This window comes from Emydura macquarii, unplaced genomic scaffold, assembly GCF_026122565.2.
Source record: "Emydura macquarii macquarii isolate MOO-44397 ecotype Brisbane River unplaced genomic scaffold, CSIRO-AGI_Emac_v2 contig_320, whole genome shotgun sequence".
In the NCBI taxonomy this organism is placed as follows: domain Eukaryota; kingdom Metazoa; phylum Chordata; order Testudines; family Chelidae; genus Emydura; species Emydura macquarii.
This window is the reverse complement of record NW_027130457.1, coordinates 14,864,049-14,887,047: the sequence shown is the minus strand read 5'-3', so window position 1 is coordinate 14,887,047 and position 22,999 is coordinate 14,864,049. Positions and strand designations below refer to the sequence as shown.

Sequence of the window (22,999 nt, the reverse complement as noted above, 5' to 3'; positions counted from 1 at the left end):
AAGTTGATATGCAATTGTTTATTTCCATTATTTCATGCTAAGAAGTCTCTAAAGATGTATTCATTTTAAGTTATAGTTAGTTTTAAAATAATTTTTCACTTTTCATATGCAAACACTAGTTAACAATTACCCAAAATCCATCATGAAAACAAATCATCAGACTATAAACTATCCCATCATCTCACTGAATTTTTCAGTGTCCTCAGTTCAGATCATGAAGAGGCAGGTAAAGCAAATGATGCAAAATATGAATTAAATCCACGCCACAAAAGTCTTTGCTGTTGTTTGTCAGACCGACAGGTTACCTTCCCCAAGGAGGCACAAATCCAGGAGAGTGGCTGAAAAACAAAGGAAATTAAAAGGAATATTTTATCACAATGAATTACTTCTGCCTTCTACCTTACAGAAAGCTTAACACATCTGCTGAATATTCAATAGACCATTCTACTCTTTACCTCTCCAATTCCAAAAGGAAATTGCTGAGCAAGCAAAGCAAACAGATTGTCCTGACCATGTACTCATAACCTCCTTCCAGAATGCGTCTTAATTTTAATTGCTGTTGAGGGATTCCACACTTTAAATAAGGGTTGCCTAAGTTGTTGCACTTTTGCAACCCATATATTTATTCTCACATGTGATCTTTTTGAACACCAGTTGTTCCATTTTGTTAAAACTACTTAGAAAATTTTGATGAAGTCAAAAACAGGAGAAAAAAGGCATCACTTTCCTTTTTTCTGACCAGTTCTATTCCTGGTTTTAGAGCATTTGCATACGACTTTAGGTACAAAAAACCATTTTTAAAATTTTGCAAAATAAGTCTAACTTATTGTTTGTTGGGTTTTAAAAATCTTAGTCAATTTGCATTTCACTTCATCCTTCTGTTTCAAATTTGGTGTGCGTTGGTAAAATGCGTACTACTTAAGTTCAGTTTCAGGAAGTGGCAGAGCTTTGCTATTAATGAGAAGCTGGGTTTTTTTTGAAAATAGCTGCTATGTAGATATCTCCAAATAAGAGAACCCATAAGTGGCAGGTGGTTGTGGTTTTTGGAAAATGCCATTTTTTTGATAGAGGTCATGATGAAGTGGGACACCACAGCAATTTTCATAATTGCAACAAAGCTACGTGATAGTAATCTCACACAAACTGTCAAAAATAAACATGTTCCAGTTAGCCTAAAGTGTATCATTATGTCCTGAATTGTGTTTTTTGTTCTCTACCAGTGACACTAATACAGAATACACTTAGGGTGCATAGAAAAAGGGATGAAAAATAATACTGAAAATATACTACCATTACATAAAACGATACAATCTCATCTGGTATACTTGGTTCAATTCTGGTCACTGTATCTAATAAAGAATATAGCAGAAATAGAAGGATTCAGCGACAGTGAAAATGCTTAGAAACATGGAAAATATCTATATAAAGAGAGGGAAGATTGGGACAACTTACATTTATAATAGAGATGAAAATGAAGGGACATAATATAAGTATACTTTTGATATGATGAGCTCATGAATGGTACAGAGAAGTAGATCAGATACTCTATTTACCCTTTCACATTATACAAGAGAGAGTGGATAATCAGTTAAATTGTAAGGGAGCAAATTTCAAACTGATAAAATGAGATGCTTTTTTCATATGACGTACAATCACCAGAGGAACTCATTGTCACAAAAAATCATTTGGTATAGCTAGCCAATGGGAGATGTGATTCCCAGTGTGTGGACAGATTTGCATTAACTCCACTAGAGTTTGAGTGCTAAAAATAGCAATGTGAACGTTGCAGCACACCCAGGAGTTGAATAGCTAGCATGAGCTGCCGCCTGCGCTGCAATGTCCACACTACTGTCTTTAGTGTGTATGAGTCCCTCTACCTGTGCTGGTGGATCACACTTCCCAACTGCAGTGTGGATATAGCCATTGAGACCAAAAGTTTATAAAGATTCCAAAAAATAGCTGGATGTTTATATATATATTGTATGTCTAACAAGTATCCAGAATTTCATTAGTAATGTAAAGAAAAAGGTTGTAAGAAACAAACCCTTGTTTGGCCATAAACCAACCTGTGAAGGAGTAAAGAAGAAACTTGCCCTATTAGCAGTTATTTTATAATTTCCCACTTCAGAGATTCTTGCACTTTCTCTGAAGCAACTGCTACTGCCTTGTTAGAGAGAGGATGCTGGATTAGGTGGATCTTTGGTCTGATCCTGTGCAGCTGTCCATATGTTCGTAAGGTTGTTGGCATTCCCTTCATTTTGCTTTTCTTTTTAGCACTGCTAAAATTGTGTTTCCATTATTTAACCATTTTAGTTCATGTCCCTCTGAAAGATAACATTCAGATTATCAGTCTACCTGCATTTACTTAATTTCATTAGCTTTGTAGTGCATTTTAAATTAAATTCTTTTGTCTTAATATTGCAACAGAAAATGGCAGGTAGGTAATCTTTAATTTACTGAAAACCTCCATTTATTTTAACTTTATTGAATCTGCTCCCAAATTTCTTGTTTCATTTCCATCTCTTCTGAATTTCCTGAGATCTGTAGGAGGAGAGAGAACCATAGCTGGCATAGTGCATGGGGAACAGCAGGCTAGGGGCTTAGAGACAAGAGAGCCCTGCACCTTCATGTCCTAGAAGCTCAGTATGGAGAACATTTTTCTTAGAATTTAGCAAAGACTCTGTGGGGAGGAGCAAGCAATAGACTGGGGGTTTGGGGCTTCTCTACCCATGCAAATCGTACATGAATCAGAGTATAACTGGTTCACCTATGCCACCCTTGCACTAAGTGGCAGTAGGGTTGAGCTACTGAAAGAGAGAGGACTACCTGCTGCATAATTCAGGTCTGATCTACTGTTTATTGGGCCCTGATTGTAGCTAAGCAAATGTACATGAAAACATACAATTTTGCATTTTATTCAAATTCCAACCCATGAGAAACACCTACTTAAAGGACAGTTAACTCCTGGATTGGGTATCCGGGATATCTTTTCCCCAAATAAAATGGTTGCTTTAATTTTTTTATGCTTGTAGTTAATAATATATAATGCTAGATTTTAGTATTTTTTATTTTACTGTGTTATCATATGTGAATGTTTGGTTAGAACAAAAGTGATATGGTAAATTCACAAACTTAAGAAGCTATTTAAGTGTAAAGTATTTATTTTTAACAGGAAAAATAAAGCTGCTCTTGGAGGAGCTCTGGATGTGCATTGACAGCTCAACAGGAAAAAGACAGAACCAGGAAAATGATTACATTTTGGGTGAGATGGGGCACAAAAAGTCTTGGATCCCTGAAAGTATCTTTTGTTTTGTTTTGTTTTCTTTCTCATTAAAAACGAATTGTACTAATGGCTATTTTTTTCTCAGCAGCTTCTGTTAAGGATCGAACAAGGACTTCAGAAAAAACAGGCAAATTATTTACAGAAGGTATGTTGCAATAGGTCTTTAATGTATTTACTATAAAAATAAATGCACTAATTCAGGCTAAATACTAGTTTATTATCTCAGACCATTACAAATTAGCTATTCTAAAAATGTTATGCTGTCTCTTAAACACCTTTCTTGCTGAATATTAAGTCAAGTATCTGTTTGGTTAAAATATCTAAAAAAAAATCAATTGATTCAATGACAGGTACATCAGGATACAGGCAGACATTTCTGAGCTCTGTATCAATGCCACAGCTAGTAAGAGGGAACTGAGGTGGTCATGCCTGCTCTGCCCCGTATGCCTTGGGATGGGAAGACATGAGGGCTTGCAGGTGGACATTGCTGATCAAAATATTCTGATCTCATGTGCAAGATGTTGCAGTGCCAGTGGGATCTATGTATACAAAACATCTCTAAGAACCACAGAGACTGAGAGTCACGTAACTTTTTTCAGTTCTATTTGGTACATTAGCTTTTTATTTCCTTGGAGATGGCAGTCAGAATGTGAAATGACAACTATAATGTTAGAGACTATTTCTTGTTTTGACTAAATCTTGCATTTTGAGCTCTTCAGGGCAAGGACTATCTTTTTTTTTTATTATTATTATTTTTTATTTACAGTGCTTAGCATAATAATGCCTTGATCCTTGGAGTCCTTAGGCACTGATATGAAATAATAAACTAAAACACCTCAACATTGCTTTGTGTATCAGTTAAGATTGGGTCTGTGCTTAGCATAACATTCAGCCTAAAGCAAGGAAATGAAAAGTTAAGGCAACCATTACTCAGTCCAGAGAGAGACACCTTGCCACTGGTACAACCATCATACACCACAGATTATATACTTTAATTTTGCCCCAGTAAAATGCCAGCCTTCTATCACCCTTTCCCCTAAATTACACTGTCCCCATCACCACAAACAGTTCAAATTCCCATCCCTTCTGCACACTTTTCTCTGAAACAACACATACTTAGGTGTGGGAAAGGGTTTGCTGGAAGGCTGGAGTCTGCACTAGCACATCTGTTTGTAGAATCTGGGGCCTATGTCAGTAAATACACTATACTGCACAAATTGTTCTAGTTTAAAAGAATGAAAATTACAAGATGCTACATGTGTATCTAGGGTTATAGAAATATATGATATTGTTTTTGTGAAATACTACATCACATAGTTATTGTGCACATATGCAAATGGACAGAGTTAAGGTTGCTTAGGCAGTCTTGATTTTTGGCCTTTCCTGACTTGAGTCCTTAACTGTACATCCTTAATATTCCCAATATGTTTTTGACATGGTAACGTATAATTATATTTGAGACTATATGAAGGACTGTATTTTAATCATAGTACATGAACAATATTTTTTAAAATGAAACTTCTTGGTGTGTTTTTGAAAACATCATTTAGAAAATCATGATAAAAATGTGTCGAATCACACAATGCTATTAACTTGGTAAAGCAGAATGAAAAATACAGGAAGCTGTTACATTTTTGTCTTATAGAAGTTGAACAAAGCCACCGAAAATTCAGGAAATCTAATGGAAAAATGCCTTACCCTCATTCTTCACCAGAAACCATTGGAAAACAAAATTCCTTAACAACTTTGCAGATAAAAGTAGACAAGGAGCCCCATAGAGGTGATCACTTTGAGAGCAAGACCACTGAAGAATATCTGCAGGACTATAATGGTGACAATGCTTTTTATGAGGACAAAACTATCAAGGTGGTTGTACAGACGGACTTGACAGACAGTAGCTCAGATTCCTCTGATCAGGAGCAAGAACAGCTTGGTGGAAACTTGCTTGATATATTGAACTGGGTCAGACCTCTCCCGCCTCTTCTCTCTCCAGTACGGTTTTCACCACCAGCTATGCAGGTTAGTTACAGTATGATTGTCTGAACTGGCAATAGCTCAGCTTCTTTAGTACTGCAAAAATAATTTAAAATAATTTAAGAAGCCTAAGTTGAGGCACCAAGCATTGAAAAGTTGGTCCTTGTTTTAATGCTGCCTTATGTAGTCCTTTTTCTCTTCCTTTCTGTGTTACTCATTATTTCACAGTTTTCATCAGTTGGTATCTTAGCGCAACACAGAAACTGAATTGTTCTTTTGCTATAAAGGCATTCCATTTAAGCCATTATTAGAGAACATTGATAGAGAGGCTTGTGTTTCTGCTGTCCAAGCTATACTTGTTTAAGTGGATACATTGCATAAGTTCCCAGTGCTTGCCAATACATTTACATAAAAAATAAAATAGCCCTAGAATTATATTGAATTTGAAAAACTCCAATTTAAAAAACTGTTCTTTTGTATCTTTTAATTAAAGGATACACTGTTTGGAGAGTCCACTGATTCCAGTGATGAAGAAATTGATCATAATGCTCACATTGTGGAAAGTATTTTAGAAGGCAAAGCAGAATCACAGAGTAACTGTAATTTTGTCAGTGTGAAAGAAAGCAATGAACATGAGAAACCACATGAACCTAATGATAGAGAAATCGCAACTAAATTGAGAGAGAATGAAGAGACATCAATTTATATTGACACTTTCTCAGCAAAATCAAGTTATGTTAAGGAGAAAGATGCCGAAGGAAAGCAAACTGAGATGACTGTTTCAAGTATGAACATATTGGCCCGTGAAGAACATTTGGAAGAAGATTCTGAGAATATAGGACCTGAAGAGAGAGAGAGAACAGTGAAGGTAGCAACACCTAAACTGGAAGCCATCAATGAGAAGGAGGTCCACACTGACCAGATACACTCAGTTGAAGAGGTTTTATCTTCAACCTGTATGTCATCTAGCTTCCAATACTTGCAAGAAAAATCTAGTGAACTAGTACCAACTGAGAAGACTATAGCTACAAATTTAAATACCACAGCCAATTCTGAACATATGAAAGAGAAGTCTAGTAAATTAATGGAAGCAGAGGAAGCTGAAATACCAAGAAAAGTAGAAACACCAAAACCAGCATCCACTCTCAGAGATGGTGTTCATTTACAAACTGGGGAACCCATCTTTGCAACTGAAAGTATTTTGGTAACCCCTGAAGATTTTGAGGAAGTACATAGGGAATCGATGGGGAAAGAAGCAATGGAAAATGAATCCAGTGACATACAAACAAAATCTAATGTAGTGAATACAACACTCTGCATAGAAAAGCATGTTGAAAAAGTGGAAACCGCACAGGGGCAAGTAATAGCTACGGTAATCACAGAAGGGTTCTGTGTAGAGACAAATAATGAACCAAGGCATAATGAAGAGGGAGATGTGAGATCTAGTTTCAGTAATTCTAAATCCTGTTTTGGAGCAGAGCATGACAATGAGTTGGTGTGTCAGTGTAATAGTGAGAGAACGCTTATGCAAACTGAAATAGACACTGAAGCTAAAGATATCTCCACTAAATCTCAATGCTCTGAATTAAAATTCAGCAATGAAGAGACACTGGACAAACAGTGTGAGCGTACAAAACAACATGGAGTAAATGAAGAGGGTGGACTGGAAAGCAATAATACTTTTAGACATGACTCATTTGTACTTGCCACTGAAAGAAGCAGAGATTCATTATATATAGATGGGGAAAATCACATTGCTAAGGTATGCAAAATTGCTCACTCAATGTCTGCAAAAGGTGGAGATGGTGAACAACTCAGAACTGGAGAGCAGTGTGTTGAGGTGAATTTAACTCAGCCTGAACAAAAGGTTTTCACTGGCAGTTCAACAAACAAGGAAGATTTTCTGGAAACATGTAGATTTGCTAAATCACTCCATGTTATGGAAGTTGGAAAATTACTAGATGCAAAGGAGGAAAGGTGTCTGCAAGCTGAACTAGACCATGAACAAAAAGATGCTAGTAAACTATTGCAAAAGAAACCAGATTTTGAAACTACACTTACATCACCAAACCCAGCATTTGATATAAATGGAGAAAATGATCCATTAGAACCTGAGGAAATAGTTAAAACTAATCATGTATTACTTGCACCAGAGCATGTCACAGAAAAAGCTAGTGAAATGAGGCAAGCCAAAAATACATTCATTGCATCAGAACACAGGTCTCCCAGATTTCAAAATTGTATAGAAGTATTTGAACCTCAGGGGACTGAAATGGAAATGGACCATTCGGAAGTTAGAGAGAGACGCAGTGGACCATTAGAAACTGAGAAAATAAATACTGTGAAATCTGTCATAACAGAAAGTGAGCATGCTTCTTGGGCACAGTTTTTGAAACATGTGAATTCATGTTCAATAACTGAAATTTCTCAGTGTGATAAAATAAGAGAGAAATTAAATGACAAACCATGTGAGGCAGTGGCGATTAATAACTGCAACAATTCACCTGATCTGGAAGAGAATGGTGTGGAGGAAGTGGAGATGAGAAACCAGATTTCAGATGTCACAGGCCAGGTTGTCTCAGAAGAGAATGCTATTGAAGAACCAGCTTTATCCATAGAAGATGTCTTGGAGACTGGAAGTATAGATACTGAAGAAATAAACACGCCTGTCACAGTGGCAATTGGTTTGGAGAGAATAGCCGTGCCCACTGATTTAACTGCTTTCAACCTTCAGGTGTGTGATGAGCCTGTGAAACAGAATTGCCAAGCGTTTGACACGAACAGTGTAGATTTTGTTACTGCGCTTAGTACTGCTTCATCCCTAACCAGAGGAAATGAAAAATGTAATGATCATGTTATCCAAAGTATGCCTAATTATTCTCTAGGAAATTTACTGAAGGGCAAGACAATACATGATAAAGAAAAGATCAAGCCACTTGAGTGCCTCAGCCACAAATATGAGAATAAAAATAGAGCAGAAAATGAGAAGGAGCAGCCAAGTGCCAAAGAACCACAAAAAACATTGGTAAATACACAGTTCTTAGGTGCGAGTTCTTTTGACAGTGGTACACATACAGAAAAGGAAGCTAGTCTAGTTTTTGAAGAAGCAGAATGTGAAACATGTAGCCGGAAGGAAATTATTACAGAAAGAGTTGTGCTAAAAGAAATTTCGCCTCACAGAGTGGATCATCTTTGGTCTTCTGAAGGTCAGGTAAGGAGACCTACAGAAGATAGGTCTGATGAAACAATTAAGGACAAGGGCAAAGAATTTAACATTAAACTATGTGAAGAGAAAAATGGGAATAAAACTTCAGAAAATACTTCTGAGGTTCCAGAGGAGAGAGACGAATCTGAAGAAGATATTCCTTTTAGAAAGGTCAAGTATACAAAACAGCATGAACCTTTTTTAGCGTCCACCGAGAAATTGAGAACTTTCAGGACTTATACAGTGGATGTGCCAGCAATTTGCACAGCTGTTGATGAAAATAATGACCAAATGTGTGAACTCCCTCCTTCAGGGTACTCAGATGCACTAGCAGATATGGCTATACCTTGTGTAACTAACCACTCTCCAAGTATTGTGAAGGAACTGTCATGTTTGACCAAAAAGGTTTGTCTTAAAGATAAACTGTTCACAACACATGGAACTGTATTCCATAATGATGAAAATAATGAGAGAGCTTCTGAACATAGAGAAAATTCCAAAATAATAGGATCAGTGTCTGACAAAGAGAATAGCTTGATAAAATTAGAAGAATTGTCTACATCTGCTGAAGTATCAGAAAAGATCCCCACAAAACAAACTACTTCAGAAATTAATTTATTGCCACACCAAATGTTAGCCAAGTGCTCAGAAATCTACAAAAATGCTATAAAAAATAGTAAATTAGACACAGGTATGTCTGGCAATTTCTTACAAATAAATCATGATGAAAAACTTGCATCAAATATGGAGCAAAGTGTGTCATGTGATGCTGGCATAGAAATGTCTAAAGCACATACAGTGTTTTGTGAAGAATTAAATGATAAAGAAGAAGAAACTCATGCTGCTTTTGCCTCAGCAGATATCAACACAAATATTGCTCAGGATGGCTGTCAGTCTTGTTATGATGGCAGTTGCAGTGATGCTTTTCTTAATGAGATAGGTTTTCAAAGAAAAGATAAAGAGAATTCCATCAAAAACTATGAGCATCCACCCCTGTCTGATGAAATATCTGACCCTAAACCAGTCAATCAAACCTCTGAACAGAAAGCAGTATTTGAAAATTCACATGTTGTGGAGTCAGAGTCATCTGTAGATCTTATATCCAAAAACAGCCATAGATCAGAGTGGAAAGTTCAGGAACTATCAAATGTCTTAAATGTTTCAGCCAAGGCATTAATCCAGGCAGGCCAGAGCAGGCTAACACAGAGGTTACCTCGAGGTAAAGAAAAAACAAAAACTTCACAGGTCCAAGTAACCCAGCCAGTTCTAGCCAATGCTGATACTTCTACACCAACCAAACGGTCATCTGAGACCATCAATAAAATTAGACAAGAGATGGGTCCACCTTTACCTCCCCTACTCCTACCTCTGATAGCTACCCCTCCAAGAACTCTGCGTCCTGTTTCCCCAATAATGTCTTCGTCTAGCCGGTCCTCTCTGCCTTCTCCTCTTGATGATCTTATTTCCCCTCTAAGAGACACTCCACTTCCTCCACTAATGTCTCCACTGTCAGATGCTCCAAAGTACAAATCTCCCCCTATATTTTCCACTCCATCTCCCTCAGAGACCGCAGTAGGTCAAAGAATCCTCTCTTCACCTTTGCAATTCTGTGCTGCCACACCAAAGCATGCACTTCCTGTGCCAGGAAGACTTCCTCCATCTGCAGCTGGTAGTGCTGCTTCCGATGTTTCTCAGGAGAACTCTGTGAAAATCTTGGACTCTATGTATCCAGAGCTATCAGCAAGAGCAAGAACACTCAACATTCTCAAAGGTAACATTCAGCCCAACAGGTGTGCCCCTTCAGAAAGCAAGAATGTACCAGGGCCAGTGAGTCAGTTCAGTGGGTTCAAAGCAATTTCTTCTACATCCACTGCTTTTGTTAAAACGGGGAGTAATTCAGAATCTCATTGTAGTAAAGATCAAAAAGATTCAGGGTGTCAGAGTCATGTTGGAAAAAGGACATTGTCAGCCTCTATGCCAAGAAGCGCAAAGAGGCTGAGGCTAGACAGTGAATCGCCACAATTTGAGACCAAGGAAGATGTTGCAATAAAAGCTGTAGGAGACTTTAATATTGAAGTGCAGAGTGCTGCAGGTAAAACTCTCTCTCTCAACAATTGTGAAATTAGGCAATTAGCAGAATTGCCTTCACCAGTAGAGAATATTATTGATCCTGTGGCTTTGGCACTGAAGAAAATTGCTGAATCTTGTTTTGACCTGTTACCTGTTATTCGGAGTCATGTGTATGTGGGAAATATTTCGAAGGTCCCAGTAATGAGAGATGAAGAGAAAGAAGTTGTCTGTGAATTTGGTATCACAAACAAGGTACATAGCATAATTCTGAATTTTATGTTTTAATAATCACCTTTGTCCAAATAGAGGTAATATAAATATCCAATAAAATTGGACTTAAACTAGCAGTCAGGCCAACTGTAATGCAGATATTTATACTATCAAAATGGTAAGATTAGTAGTCACTTTATAAAACTGTAGAAATTTAAACAAAAAAACTTAAAATTAAGATCAGTTAACAGTGTTTGTCTTGTAGCTTTTGAATTTCACAATGTTTTCTTTGATGCCCAGATACAAAACTATGTGCAAATGTGTTCACTTCCTTAACACACATGAGCTTAGCATTATTAAAATAAAAATAATTATTATTATTAAATGAGGTCGGCAAACTTTGGTTTGGTAGCATAGCTAATTATGGAATAGTGAGTTTTCCTTCTCTAAAAAACCATGATGCTACACAAATACTAGTTTTTATGTTGGGGCAAGGCCTTCCCTTAAACCTGGTTTAACCTGTTGAGAATCATACCATCCATTTAGTAATCCTAAAGTACTGGGGAAGGGAGAAAGGCTTTCGCTGAGATATGACCTAGTAGCCTGTGTAGTGTCACAGGAGAGCTGGGAAAGACATTTTAGATTAAATCCATCTCTCTCAAGTGCAGACTAGTCCCTTTTAGAGTGTGTATCACCTGGCATGCTCGATCATAGCAAAAGGCTGCAAACTTTTGAAGGTAACACCTGGATTTGCCTACCCAATTAATTGTTCATTTGGGTGTTTCTCCAAGATCTTTTGTATCAGTCCTTTTTAATAGGATATTAGTGTAGGTCACTGTGATCTCATAACTTGAATATTTCTATGTTCATTTTATTTAAAGAAGGGCAGTGAAAGGTCATACTGTTTCTTGTGGTTTGCCTCTGCTTTATTATAATAATATTTGGTAGGTCTGGCCTCACCTTGGCTACTTGTTTTTTTTTATCTTTTTAAAACTGTTGCAAATTTCGCCATGCACCTTTTTACTACAGTTAGAAGGAGCATGATATTTCTTGCAAGGACAATGTTACAACCATGTTTACTTAGCATATATTCAGCATGATACTTTAATCTTGTGAAGTCCTGTCAACTGTATTGTGGATAGTGAATGTTAGTAAAAAATTGATTTTGCGTGTTATTACAGCATTTAGCAAAGCCACTGCTGCGTGCTATTCTCAGTAAACTGAAGACTCAGAAGATGTCCTTGAACCACAATTTCACTCAAGCTCTCTGTAGAGTGTATGTAGGAATCTGTCGGCAGTTGGGAGATTTGGAAAGAGCCCGCCTCTTCTGCTATAGCTTACTTAAGGAAGGTATGGTGTGGCATTGACTTTTTGTATTTGTATGCTTTTTCTTTCTAGGTTGTGTTTTCACCACATGCTTCATAGATATTTATTGCGTAGTAAAGGGACATGGTCAATTTACATTTAAAATGTTACTAAAGTTTAACAATCAAGCTTTTATGTAAAACCTACAACTAACAGAAATCCTTCCACACTTCCTAAACTCCAGTGAAAGCTGTTTAAGCAGACATTCTCAAATACATTGTAGTTCTAAGAACTTGAAGGTGAACATCATAAAAATTAAAATTATCTTAATTTATTTTCAACATCTGAATTGATTTTGAATGTCCAAGTTTAGAGAAATAAGAGTAAACAGGGCAAAAAGCAAGAAATTATTTAAAATTCTTTCACTTTAATAATCTAAAAATTATCATTGCAAAAGGTTTGTTTGCAACATATGATTGCTTAACATTAAACACTGGTAGAATCCCTATCTTACTTGGGTCATTTATCTGATGGGAATCACTGAGGGGACTCACCAAGACTCCTCATCTTGTCCTCCTGGATGGAGAGCACAGGATTTTCTTACCTACAGCCTACTTTTGTATTGGTCTTCCTCCTACAATCTTGTTTGATGCTCAAGAAACTTTGCTTACCTTTACTCTTGTCTTACTGAGAACACGCATAGCACTTGTTCACATTTTGCAGGTGGTAATGCATCTAGCTGAGCTGTTTCAGCAGAGTTCAGAATGATCATGAAGATAAGTTCTTCAGGTCGACTAGTATCTGGTAGGGATGTAAATATCGATTACAAAAGGTAACCATTTGAACTATTAAAATTGTATCAGTTAACAGTTTAACTGATATAATTTTGTGTCCCCCCGCCCACCCCCCGGGTAGCACCAGGGCCTCGGCCTCCTTGGGCAGCAGCAGCACGACCGCCTCTGCTGTGGCCTGACGCCGTCACCATGAAGACAGAGCCCGCACTGCCGGTTAATTCTCCATGCTGCTGGTTAACTGATAAGTATTAGTCTTACCATTAAGACTAATACTTAAACAATTAACTGTTTAACCGTTAGGTATTTTACATCCCTAGTATGTGCTCCTTTCCATCCATATGTGCATGTGTTTCTTTCCCTATGTCCATAGGAATTGAGGTGTTACATAAGAACGGCCATTCTGGGGCAGAACAATAGTCCATCCAGGCCAGTATCTTGTCTTCCAACAGTAGCCAATGCCAGGTAGTTCAGAGGGAATGAATAGAACAGATAATCAAGTGATCCATCCTGTCGGCCATTCCCATCCTCTGGCAAAAAGCAATCCCTGACTATCCTGGCTAATAGCCATTGATGGACCTATCCTCCATGAATTTATTTAGTTCTTATTTGAACCCCATTATAGTCTTGGCCTTTGCAACATTCTCCGGCAAGGTGTTCTACAGGTTGACTGTGCATTGTGTGAAGAAATACTTCCTTTTGTTCATTTTAAACCTGCTGCTTATTAATTTCATTTGATGTTCCCTAGTTCTTGTGTTATGAGAAGGAGTAAATAACACTTCTTTATTTTACTTTCTCTACATCAGTCATGATTTTATAGACCTCTATTGTATCCCTCCTTATTCGTCTCTTTTCCAACCTGAAAAGTCCTACTCTTGTTAATCTCTCCTCATATGGAAGTTTTTCCATACCCCTAATCATTTTAGTTACCCTTTTCTGTACCTTTTCCAGTTCCAATATTTTTTTTTTTTTTTAGATGGGGAACCAGATCTGCATGCAGTATTCAAGATGCAGGTGGAACCATGGATTTATAAAGAGGCAATATGGTATTTTCTGTCTTATTATCTATCCCTCTCCTAATGATTCCCAACATTGTTAACTTGTTTTGACTGCCAATGCACATTGAGTGGATGTTTTCAGAGAACTATCCACAGTGACTCCAAGATCTCTTTCTCTGGTAACAGTTAATTTAGACCCATCATTTTATATATGTGTAGTTGGGATTGTTTTCTAATGTACATTATTTTGCATTTATCAACATTGAATTTTATCGACCATTTTGTTGCCCAGTCATCCAGTTTTGTTATATTCCTTTGTAACTCTTAACAATCTGCCTTGGACTTAACTATCTTGAGTAGTTTTGTATCCTCTGAAAATTTTGCCACTTCATTGTTTATCCCTTTTTCCAAATGGTTTATGAATATGTCGAACAGTACTGATCTCAGTACAGACGCCTGGAGGACATGACTATTTACCTCTCTCTATTCTGAAAACTGACCATTTATTCCTATCCTTTGTTTTCCATGTTTTAACCAGTTACTGAACCAGGAGAGGACCTTCCCCCTTATCCCATGACAACTTACTTTGCTTAAGAGCCTTTGGTGAGGGACCTTGTCAAAGGCTTTCTGAAAATTTAAGTACACTGTATCCACTGGATCACCCTTGTCCACATGCTTGTTGACCCCCTCAAAGTATTCTAGTAGATAGGTGAGGAATGGTAGTTAAAATTCTTCATATGTGATTCAGCAGAATTTATGTTCATCATGCGTTAATGTCTTTAACATATGAAGAAATCCTTCACTAACAGGATATAACAGTACACTGTTAACAGACAATGTAACGTTTAGCATACTGTATTGATATCAAGTTTTTTGAGTGATTGTCCACATGGAGTCTGCTCAGTGAACATGCACTCTTTGCATGCAAGATTGCATACTTTTGGCCCCCAGAATTCATTGGGGCAGTGGCTGTCTCGTTACCTAAATCATAAAAAATGCTGAGTGACATTGTGGGCCCAGTAATAGAGTCACCTCTCCATGAAAGATTGAGGTGCTGATCATATCTAAACCACCATCTTCAGAGTCACCGGTATTTTAGATTAAGAAGATATCTCCAGTATCAGCCTCTCCTCCAGTGACTAAGCACTTGCTGTAAAATGGCCCCTCCATCGGTGGAAGTATATTTATATTCTGGGTATAGTAGAGACTACTCTCCCACCTGTCCATCTTCCCCTCCATGAGTAGCACAGTGGGAGTCAGGGAAGGAGTCTAGAGAGGATTCCATGAGAGGTAGCAGAAAAAGACATGGCCCTCATAAGGAACACCCCTTCTGGCACAAATCCCACCCCCACCATGTGCCCCTACCTCAGTATTTCTACCTTTAGCAACCGTGGCCCTATTGGACATCCTGGGGTGTACAGTCATACTCCAGAAAGCCTGCATCATCCTCTGTCTCTTGGGTTAGTTCATCCTTCCCCGAAGAGAAAAATTACATCACTGCAGATAAGCTAGCTGGTGTAGTCTTGGATACTGTAGAGGCAAGAGGAGGATAGTGAAGAAGAGCAGCAGCTGCAGGAGGAAGAGCTGATTCTGCTGCTATCTTCTCATTCTTCCCAGATGAGGCAGCGAATCTTTCTATGCCTTCCTTGGTAGATGAATTCAAGGTGTTCAAGGAGCTCATGAAATGCATGGTGGAAATCTTAGATATATCCTTGGAGGTAGCTCAGGAGAAATAACAAACTTTTGGACATTTTACATGCTTCTAGCCCAGAGGGGGTCACCATGAATGAGGGACTACCGCATCTACCATGGCTGCTTCAGAATGAGCTGACAGGAGGTATCAGGTCTCTGCTAAGGGGTTTGAGTATATTTACTCCCATTTGGGACCAGATTCACTTGTAGTGGCATCTGTTCAGGAGATAACCAAACAGGGCTTAAATCCATGCAGAAAGAAGGGTATCAAAGAAGTTGGACCTCTTGGGTTGCAAGGTGTTCTTGCCAGCTAGCCTCCAGATGAGGGTGGCTAATTACCAGTCCTGTTCTCCAAATGTGACTCCTTATTTTAGTTTAGAGACAAATTCACAGAGGAACATGAAGACAACACTTATGTGAGGGTTAAGGAACTCCTTGAAAAGAAAGCTGAGAGGTGACATGATTACTGGATGTAGGTACTTACACATGGAAAAGATATTTGATAGAGGAGGGCAGGGGGTTCAACCTTGCTGACAAAGGCATAAGAAGATCCAGTGGCTGGAAGTTGAAGTTAGACAAATTCGGTCTTGAAATGAGATGCAGTTTTGTAGCAGTGAGAGTAATTAATGATTGGAACAATTTACCAGAGACTAGTAGTGGGACTCTCCTTCACTGAGTCTTCAGAATGATGTTAGATATCGTTCTAAAGGATAAACATTAATCCAGATTGTGGGAGAAATTCTGTGGCCTGTGTACATGGGGGTCAGAGTGGATGATTGTGTTCTTTACCCCTTCATGTAACACAAGAACCAGGGTCATTCAATGGAATTAATAGGCAGCCAGTTTAAAACAAAAGGAAGTACTTCACACAAGTCACAGTCTCCATTCCTTAAGACTCAAGGGCAAGTCTGTGCTCTTTGGGTCTTAATGTCTCAATCATTCCAGGCAGCATGCCTCTGCCCAGTATTACTGTCAGCCATAGAGAGTGTCAAAACGAACAAGGAGAGAAAGATTCCACTGATTGTCTTCTCCTGTGCTGATTTATAGACTGGTAGCAGGTTTGATGCCATCACTGAGCCTGATAGTGGTTTTATCAGGTTTTGGGTTTTTTTCACATTTTTTCTCCCCTCCTTACTTTTGGCAACTGACGTTTATGTGGGCTGGGATTCCCTCAGATTTGTGGGTTCTGGAGATTGTAAACACGGATATTTTCTTGACTTCCTGGGTCGTCCTATGAGAGAGTGTTAAAACAAAAGTGGGGGACTTCCTTTTACAATTGGGAGCATAGGCGGAGGTGCCCTTTGGAGTTCAGGGACAGAGGGTTTTATTCATTGGTGTGGAGGCCCACCCTGGATCTTCAATGTCTCAACAACTTCATCTGCCTTTCCAGGTTTAGGATGGTGACTCTAGCCTTGTAATTCTCTCATTAGATACTCCAGAATGACTTTGTAGCTTTCAACCTGCAAGACTACAATTTCCATATAGTCATCTGGCCCACAGGAAATACTTCAGATTCCTAGCAGGAATATTCCATTACCAGTATGGGCTCGTTCTTTAGTCTTTCCACACCAAGGTTATTCTTCAGGTGCTTGGATATCATGGCAGTTCATCTTGGACAACAAGGAATCAGGACTGTTCATAACATGACAACTGACTGATTTGAGGAACAGATAACCAATATGTGACCAGGTAAATCAAAGTAACCCTACATCTCTTTGCATTGCTGGGCCTCAGAGTCAGAGAAAAATGTACACTGACTCCAACTCAGAGCATAGAGTTCATAGGAGCCGTGTTAGACTGCAGATCAGCAAGAGCTTAACTTCCACAAGGAAGACCCCAAACAGTAGTAGGTCTTATCAACCAACTTCAAGCTCATCCAAAAACATCAGTGAAAATATGTCTCAGACTCTTGGGTCACATGGCTGAGGCACCTACATGATGTGGTTTGCCAGATTTCATCTGTGTTCCATGCAAAGGTGATTGAAATCCATGTTTATCCATGACACTGCATGGATATGGTGGTCACATAAGAAGTCTTCACATTGAATTAATGGAAAGACCCTCTTCAGGTGTGCAACAGAGTTCCCTTTTCATACCTCTGTCTACCAAGACCCTGATGACAGCTCCATTCTGGGATTGAGCAAATTCATCTAGATCTCCCTCAGATTCAGGGCTTATGGTCACCTCAAGAGGCTTGCCTTCATATAAATGTCCTGTAACTTACAGCTATCAGCCTGGCATGCAAAGAAAGCATTCCTGCCTCTTCAAGGATCCACAATACAAGTGCCAACAGACAAGACAACAGCTATGCATTATTTCAGCAGGAAAGATTGGCTCTGCTCTCTCATGGGATTATTTGAAGCCACCAGTTCCATGGCAAGAAACAAATCATACCAGTGGCTGTGCATGTTCCACTTAATAGGCACTTTTTGTGCAACCAGCAGTGGTCTTTCAAAAACTCAGTCTTACAAAACATCTATCACAAGTGAGTATGCCCAGAAATAGACTTTGTTTGCCTCAGACCCGGACAAACAAGTGTTAAAACATTTTGCTCCAGAGGGACTCCAGTCTGGGCTCCTTGTCAGATGCCATTCTTATCCCTCAGACACCAGACCTGATGTATGCCTCTCTATTGAGTCCTGCGATATTAAGTTTACTGATGTAGGACTGATGATTTCATCATGGGCCAGGTAGTCTTGGTGTTTAGATGTGATAAACTGTTCAACACAGCCCCTCTCTCATCCTACCAATCCTGCCTGACATAGATTCTCAGGGCATCAGTCAGATTCTGTACCCAGACCCCAGCTTAGTTACTTCTGACAGTCTGGATGCTAGCTGAATGGAGGTTTTCTGCTTTGGAGCAGAATGTTCTGAATTTCAGCTGAACAACTTCTTTTGGTGGTTGTCAACCAGCCTTACTTACAAAGCTAAATATAAGAGGTGTTAGCAATATTGGACTATTTGCTAGCATTGAAGCAATCTGGGCTCTCCCTCACCTCCATACAGCAAAAATATCTGCATATCAGCCTCTTATCCAGGGCCATACTGTATTTTTCCACACTATGGAGGCAAGATTTCTTAAGGGCCTCCCTTATGTTCTCTCTCTAAACCCCCCATGAAATGTGATCTACACATTCACAAGACAGTATTCCTTGATAGAAACTTCCAGATTGGATGCCCATGTTTAGTAGGGCTGTGCTGCAGTCATTGTTTAAGTAGAATTCTTATGTCCTTCTCCAAGCAAATAGACAACTTCTTGTTAGTCTCAGAGTAGACTCGTGTAGAATCACTCCAAGAAAACTGCATTCTTCAAGATGTTGTCCATGTGAATTCTATGACCTACCTTTCTCTATAATTGAAGACTACATCTTAATGCATATGTGTGAGGCGACCAAATTAAGGTTGCCGCAAGGTTGAGAGCTTGACTTTGTATCCTTGTTAATGTAGTTTTTTGTGTGTGATTGGACAGTAGCATGTCTTCCCCTCCTCTTCAGCATCTTCATTCTGACTTCTTTTAGCAGCTGCTTTCTCAAATATAGTTAGCTAGAACCAACATGGTATACCATCTGAATGTTTGGAATCTGTGCTTTCATAAAAATATAGATTCTTATTCCAGTGGTTTAGCTGCTAAAATCATGTTAGCTGCAATCGCGAGGTAGGAAATAGAGAAGACAATCATTGCTATAATCTGCTTCTTAAAGCATGTGTCTAAACTTGCTTTCCAGTATTATAACCATCTCACTTTAGTATAGGTTTGCTAATTTCCACACAAGAAGTAACTTGTGCCTCTTTAAAGATGGCAATAATGTGGTCTCTTGATACTCCTTTTCCAAAACCACTATAAGGTGTGTTCTTGTATATTGTCAAGGACTATTGTATATTAAACTACATCTGTAGATGTAGATCTGAACAGTAAATCTGAAGTTTAGAATTTTGCATATTTGGTAACTAAGATTTTGTCTATAGACAAGGATTGGTAGCTGTTCTGGAACTAAGAGGTTTATGTCTCCACATTCCCTTATCTGACACACTTTCAATATGAAGACATAAGGATTTCCATGATTCAAATGTCTGTTTTTCCTGGAAGTTATTTCAGCTGCTTGTACCCTCTTGTTTCCTGGCATTGTCAGAAAAGGACACTGGTGGCTTTGAAAACTATTTTTGCATTTGCCATATGCTTCGTTATGTGCAGTGTCTTCAAAATTCAGATGTTGGTACTGTTCAGTCCTTCAAGACATCAGTGGGTTTTTTTCAGCTCCCCTGGGGAGATGAAGATTATTTCCTGAAAACCATAGTAGCTTTTAAATTTAGTCTTGGTGTACTATATGCTAATTTAAAATGTCTCAGCAAGTTCTGTATACTTCTGTGCTTTTTGGTGCCCATCAGACTGATTTGTAAATAAGATATTAACATTTAACACTATCTGTGTACTTGGCCCAGTTATTTTGGGAACAGAAATGGCGTTATTTAATAAGATTTGCTAAGGTACATTAGCTGGCCTTTGAATTATGGCATGTTGAATTAGTGATACTGTTAACATGAAGTCTAGTTGATTTTATAAACAATGAGCCAGAATTTCAAAAGCACTCTGCATCCAGCGGCTCCCATTGAGTAGTTCTGAAAATCTGGTTATTTCTTTTAAATGTCTAAATGAGAGATGTGTGCAGACTTGAAAAATTTGGCCCTAATTTTTAAAAAATAGTTCTAGGTATTGCTCCTGCCTTTACGTCTCATGAAAGTTATTGTGATTTTTAAAATCTTTTGTCAGGTAAAGTTTTTTTTTCATTTATTTGTTTTGGTATGAAACCCCCCACAAAAGAGGAAACAACGCTACTAACTAGACTATGTTGTCAAGTGCACAAAATAAACTGAAATATCTTTCTCAAATCTCATAACCTTGGGCTTAACCTTAACAATATGCCAAAAAATCATTAATTTAAATTACAGTACCAATTCCTGTCTTAGAGGTGAGGGATTTTGAACATAATGTCTTTATATACATGGTATATTAATCTTCTGAAAATTATTTTAGTAAAATAGTTCAAAAATTCGTTTTAAATGTGCTAAAGCATTTTGTATTCCTAATTTATACAGTGGAAAAATTAGGAAAAATACCTGTAAGGAGTTAGCCTTTGCAGTCTGAGCAGTTGATTAAAAAAGGGTATTCAGATGTTTATCTTCTTTGATTTATCCTTTCTCTTTTCTCTCCTAGACTTCCCACAGTCTGCCAAATTAACTTTATTTATCACAAATGTGTGGGATGATATATTCTCCTTCCAAGGCGTGATTAATAAAGCTATGCAGCTAATTGCCAGGCAACGTGCAAGAGGAGAGGTGCTGCACTGTCTGAGTGCTTATCTCAGTTGGGAAAAGGTAACTTGCACTTTTAGTGTTTGGGTAGGCCCTTATGTCTGCACTGATTCCTTTACAGAATCTAAGTCTAATTATACAGCTTGCAAACTGAAGGCAAAGAAGGCACACCATACAAGTCCCCCACATAATCTGTTAAATTTCCAAACCAATATTGCTGCTTTTTATAGCTTTTTACTACTGTCAAGTCCCATTTTGTTAAAACCTTGGTGGTTTATCTTTACACATGTATCAATTTTCTTACTAAAGTGTTTCTTTTTTAAAACTTCGCCAGCAAATCTATTAGCTTGTCCCTGATTTAACTTTGATTTTATAAAACCTTATCCTCTCTCTCCCAATCTTAACTTTCACCAAGTCTTTCATACATGACCCCATAGTTTTCCTCTCCGCTCCATCATGAAACTCATCAGTCCCTACCACATCTCCCACACCTTATTCATTGTCGTTCCCTCAATGAGATTATTTTTCTGGGATTACCTGCATAACTCACCTGTAGTTTTGTTACTAATGATTAATATGGCCATCTCACTCATGCTGCTGATAAAATCTTTATATGACACCAACACTTATATATTTACAGTATGTTTTATATCTAATGTAACAGACTATAGAATGCCTCTTTTGTGCGTAAGAGTATTACATTTCAATAAGTACATTCCATTTGAGGTAGTAAAATGAGTTGCTTCCATTATAAATGCCTAAATCTGTCTATATCTTCATAAAGAACTTGTCTACAGATCAGCTGTACTGCTTTATGCTGTTATAGTTCGTGGTGCAATCTTCCTTGTGTGGACAGACTTTTATATTGGTATAAAAGTGTATTATACTAATACATCAGTTCACACCATTTCTCATTTTTGTTCTGTAAATCCCTTTGAGCAGTGCAAAATATTAAATGGTTTGAATAGGAACAAGTGCTACTTCTAAAATAAGAGATGAGTGAAACTAGAGAATGTGGAGCACCTCTAGGTCACTTCAGAGCATGTTTCTGAAGTGGTTGCTTTGTTTGTTGTGCAATGTTCTTTAGGTTTCTTAAATTTACAGCATAGTTTACAAGTCAGATGAACAGTGTAAGTTTACAAATAATTAAAACATCTGTTTGGGTAACATGCTCAGAAGCTAAAACAAAACAGATCAGCAAATTTTATTATAAATCGTGCACATGCTTGCTTGCTTTTGAGCTGTGGGTCATTCAGTTTTATAAAGGTTGGTGCAGATTAGCTGTGAACAGGATAAGGTGTGTAATCATTGCAGGCTAGCAGTGTTTTCTTAACTTGTGAAGGGAAGGGAAAAGCATTTTAAAACAAGCTGAAATATTTTGGATATTTAACAGTTAAAAGTTGCTATTTACCTTCAGTTGTTTGGTTTTTATTCTGAAAATGTTGGTAAATGGCAAAGTAACTAAATGTTCTAAAGACATGGGTCCATAGCACTGCTGCAGCAGTATATGCTGCATTGGAAACACCTGGATGCTATCAGAGCATCTGTAGACGTGAAGGGCAGGAAGAATAACTGGTTGGATAACTCCCATAACCCCTCTGACCCAGCACAGGCCTAGCAGCCTCCCTGTCCACCCTTGGGGCACCACATAGGGCAGGAGGACCCCTACCTCTGGTGGGCAGAGGTGAGAACCGATCTGGAGACCCAGTGTGTGATGCTGGTGACTTATTCACACTCTGAGATAAGTGTATTCCTGCTGCCTGTTAGTCCCATTCGTTCCATTGCTCAAGTTGTACAAGTCTGTGTTTATAAGGGTAGAGGATCAGGATTCAAGCCTGCTGATGATGCATGAAGGGGGAGTTGTTACAGTTGTATAATAGAAATTTTACCTTGTTCCTTTTAAAAAAAAATCCCAATGAAATCTAGAAAATTACATACAAAAAATCTGCCTTTAAAATTTAAATTGTGGTCAAGCATTCAAAAGTTATGAAATGCCAGATTTACAGTTGCATGTGTGGCCTTAATTTTGGCTCCATGTGTGTTTGCATTATGACGCCGTCTTTAATTACATGATCACATATTTGTTTATACAATACAATCCCTGTCTCAGTCAGAGCATTGGGTAGATGCAGAAGGGGGCAGAATTAAGGTTGTATGGGCA

The 22,999-nt window shown here is 38.2% G+C and overlaps 1 protein-coding gene across 9 annotated transcripts in view; it reads left to right on the top strand.

Annotated features, from left to right (window-relative positions):
• The window catches only part of ICE1 (interactor of little elongation complex ELL subunit 1), a 55,470-nt gene that overhangs the window by 15,949 nt on the left and 16,522 nt on the right, over positions 1 to 22,999 (top strand). For 2 of the 9 annotated variants that reach the window (XR_010916512.1, XM_067529654.1), the window contains exons 11-16: positions 3,173 to 3,262; positions 3,369 to 3,428; positions 4,929 to 5,302; positions 5,751 to 10,784; positions 11,924 to 12,092; positions 20,741 to 20,901. Coding sequence is in view for 8 of the 9 variants with exons in the window: in XM_067529654.1 (XP_067385755.1) it covers positions 3,173 to 3,262; positions 3,369 to 3,428; positions 4,929 to 5,302; positions 5,751 to 10,784; positions 11,924 to 12,092; positions 20,741 to 20,901 (5,888 nt within the window). In the remaining variant the exon portion in view is untranslated. Of the gene's footprint in view, positions 1 to 3,172; positions 3,263 to 3,368; positions 3,429 to 4,928; positions 5,303 to 5,750; positions 10,785 to 11,923; positions 12,695 to 13,814; positions 13,885 to 20,740; positions 20,902 to 22,999 lie in introns of those variants that run through there. The other 7 variants (XM_067529684.1, XM_067529671.1, XM_067529662.1 and 4 more) reach the window with 7 other exon arrangements.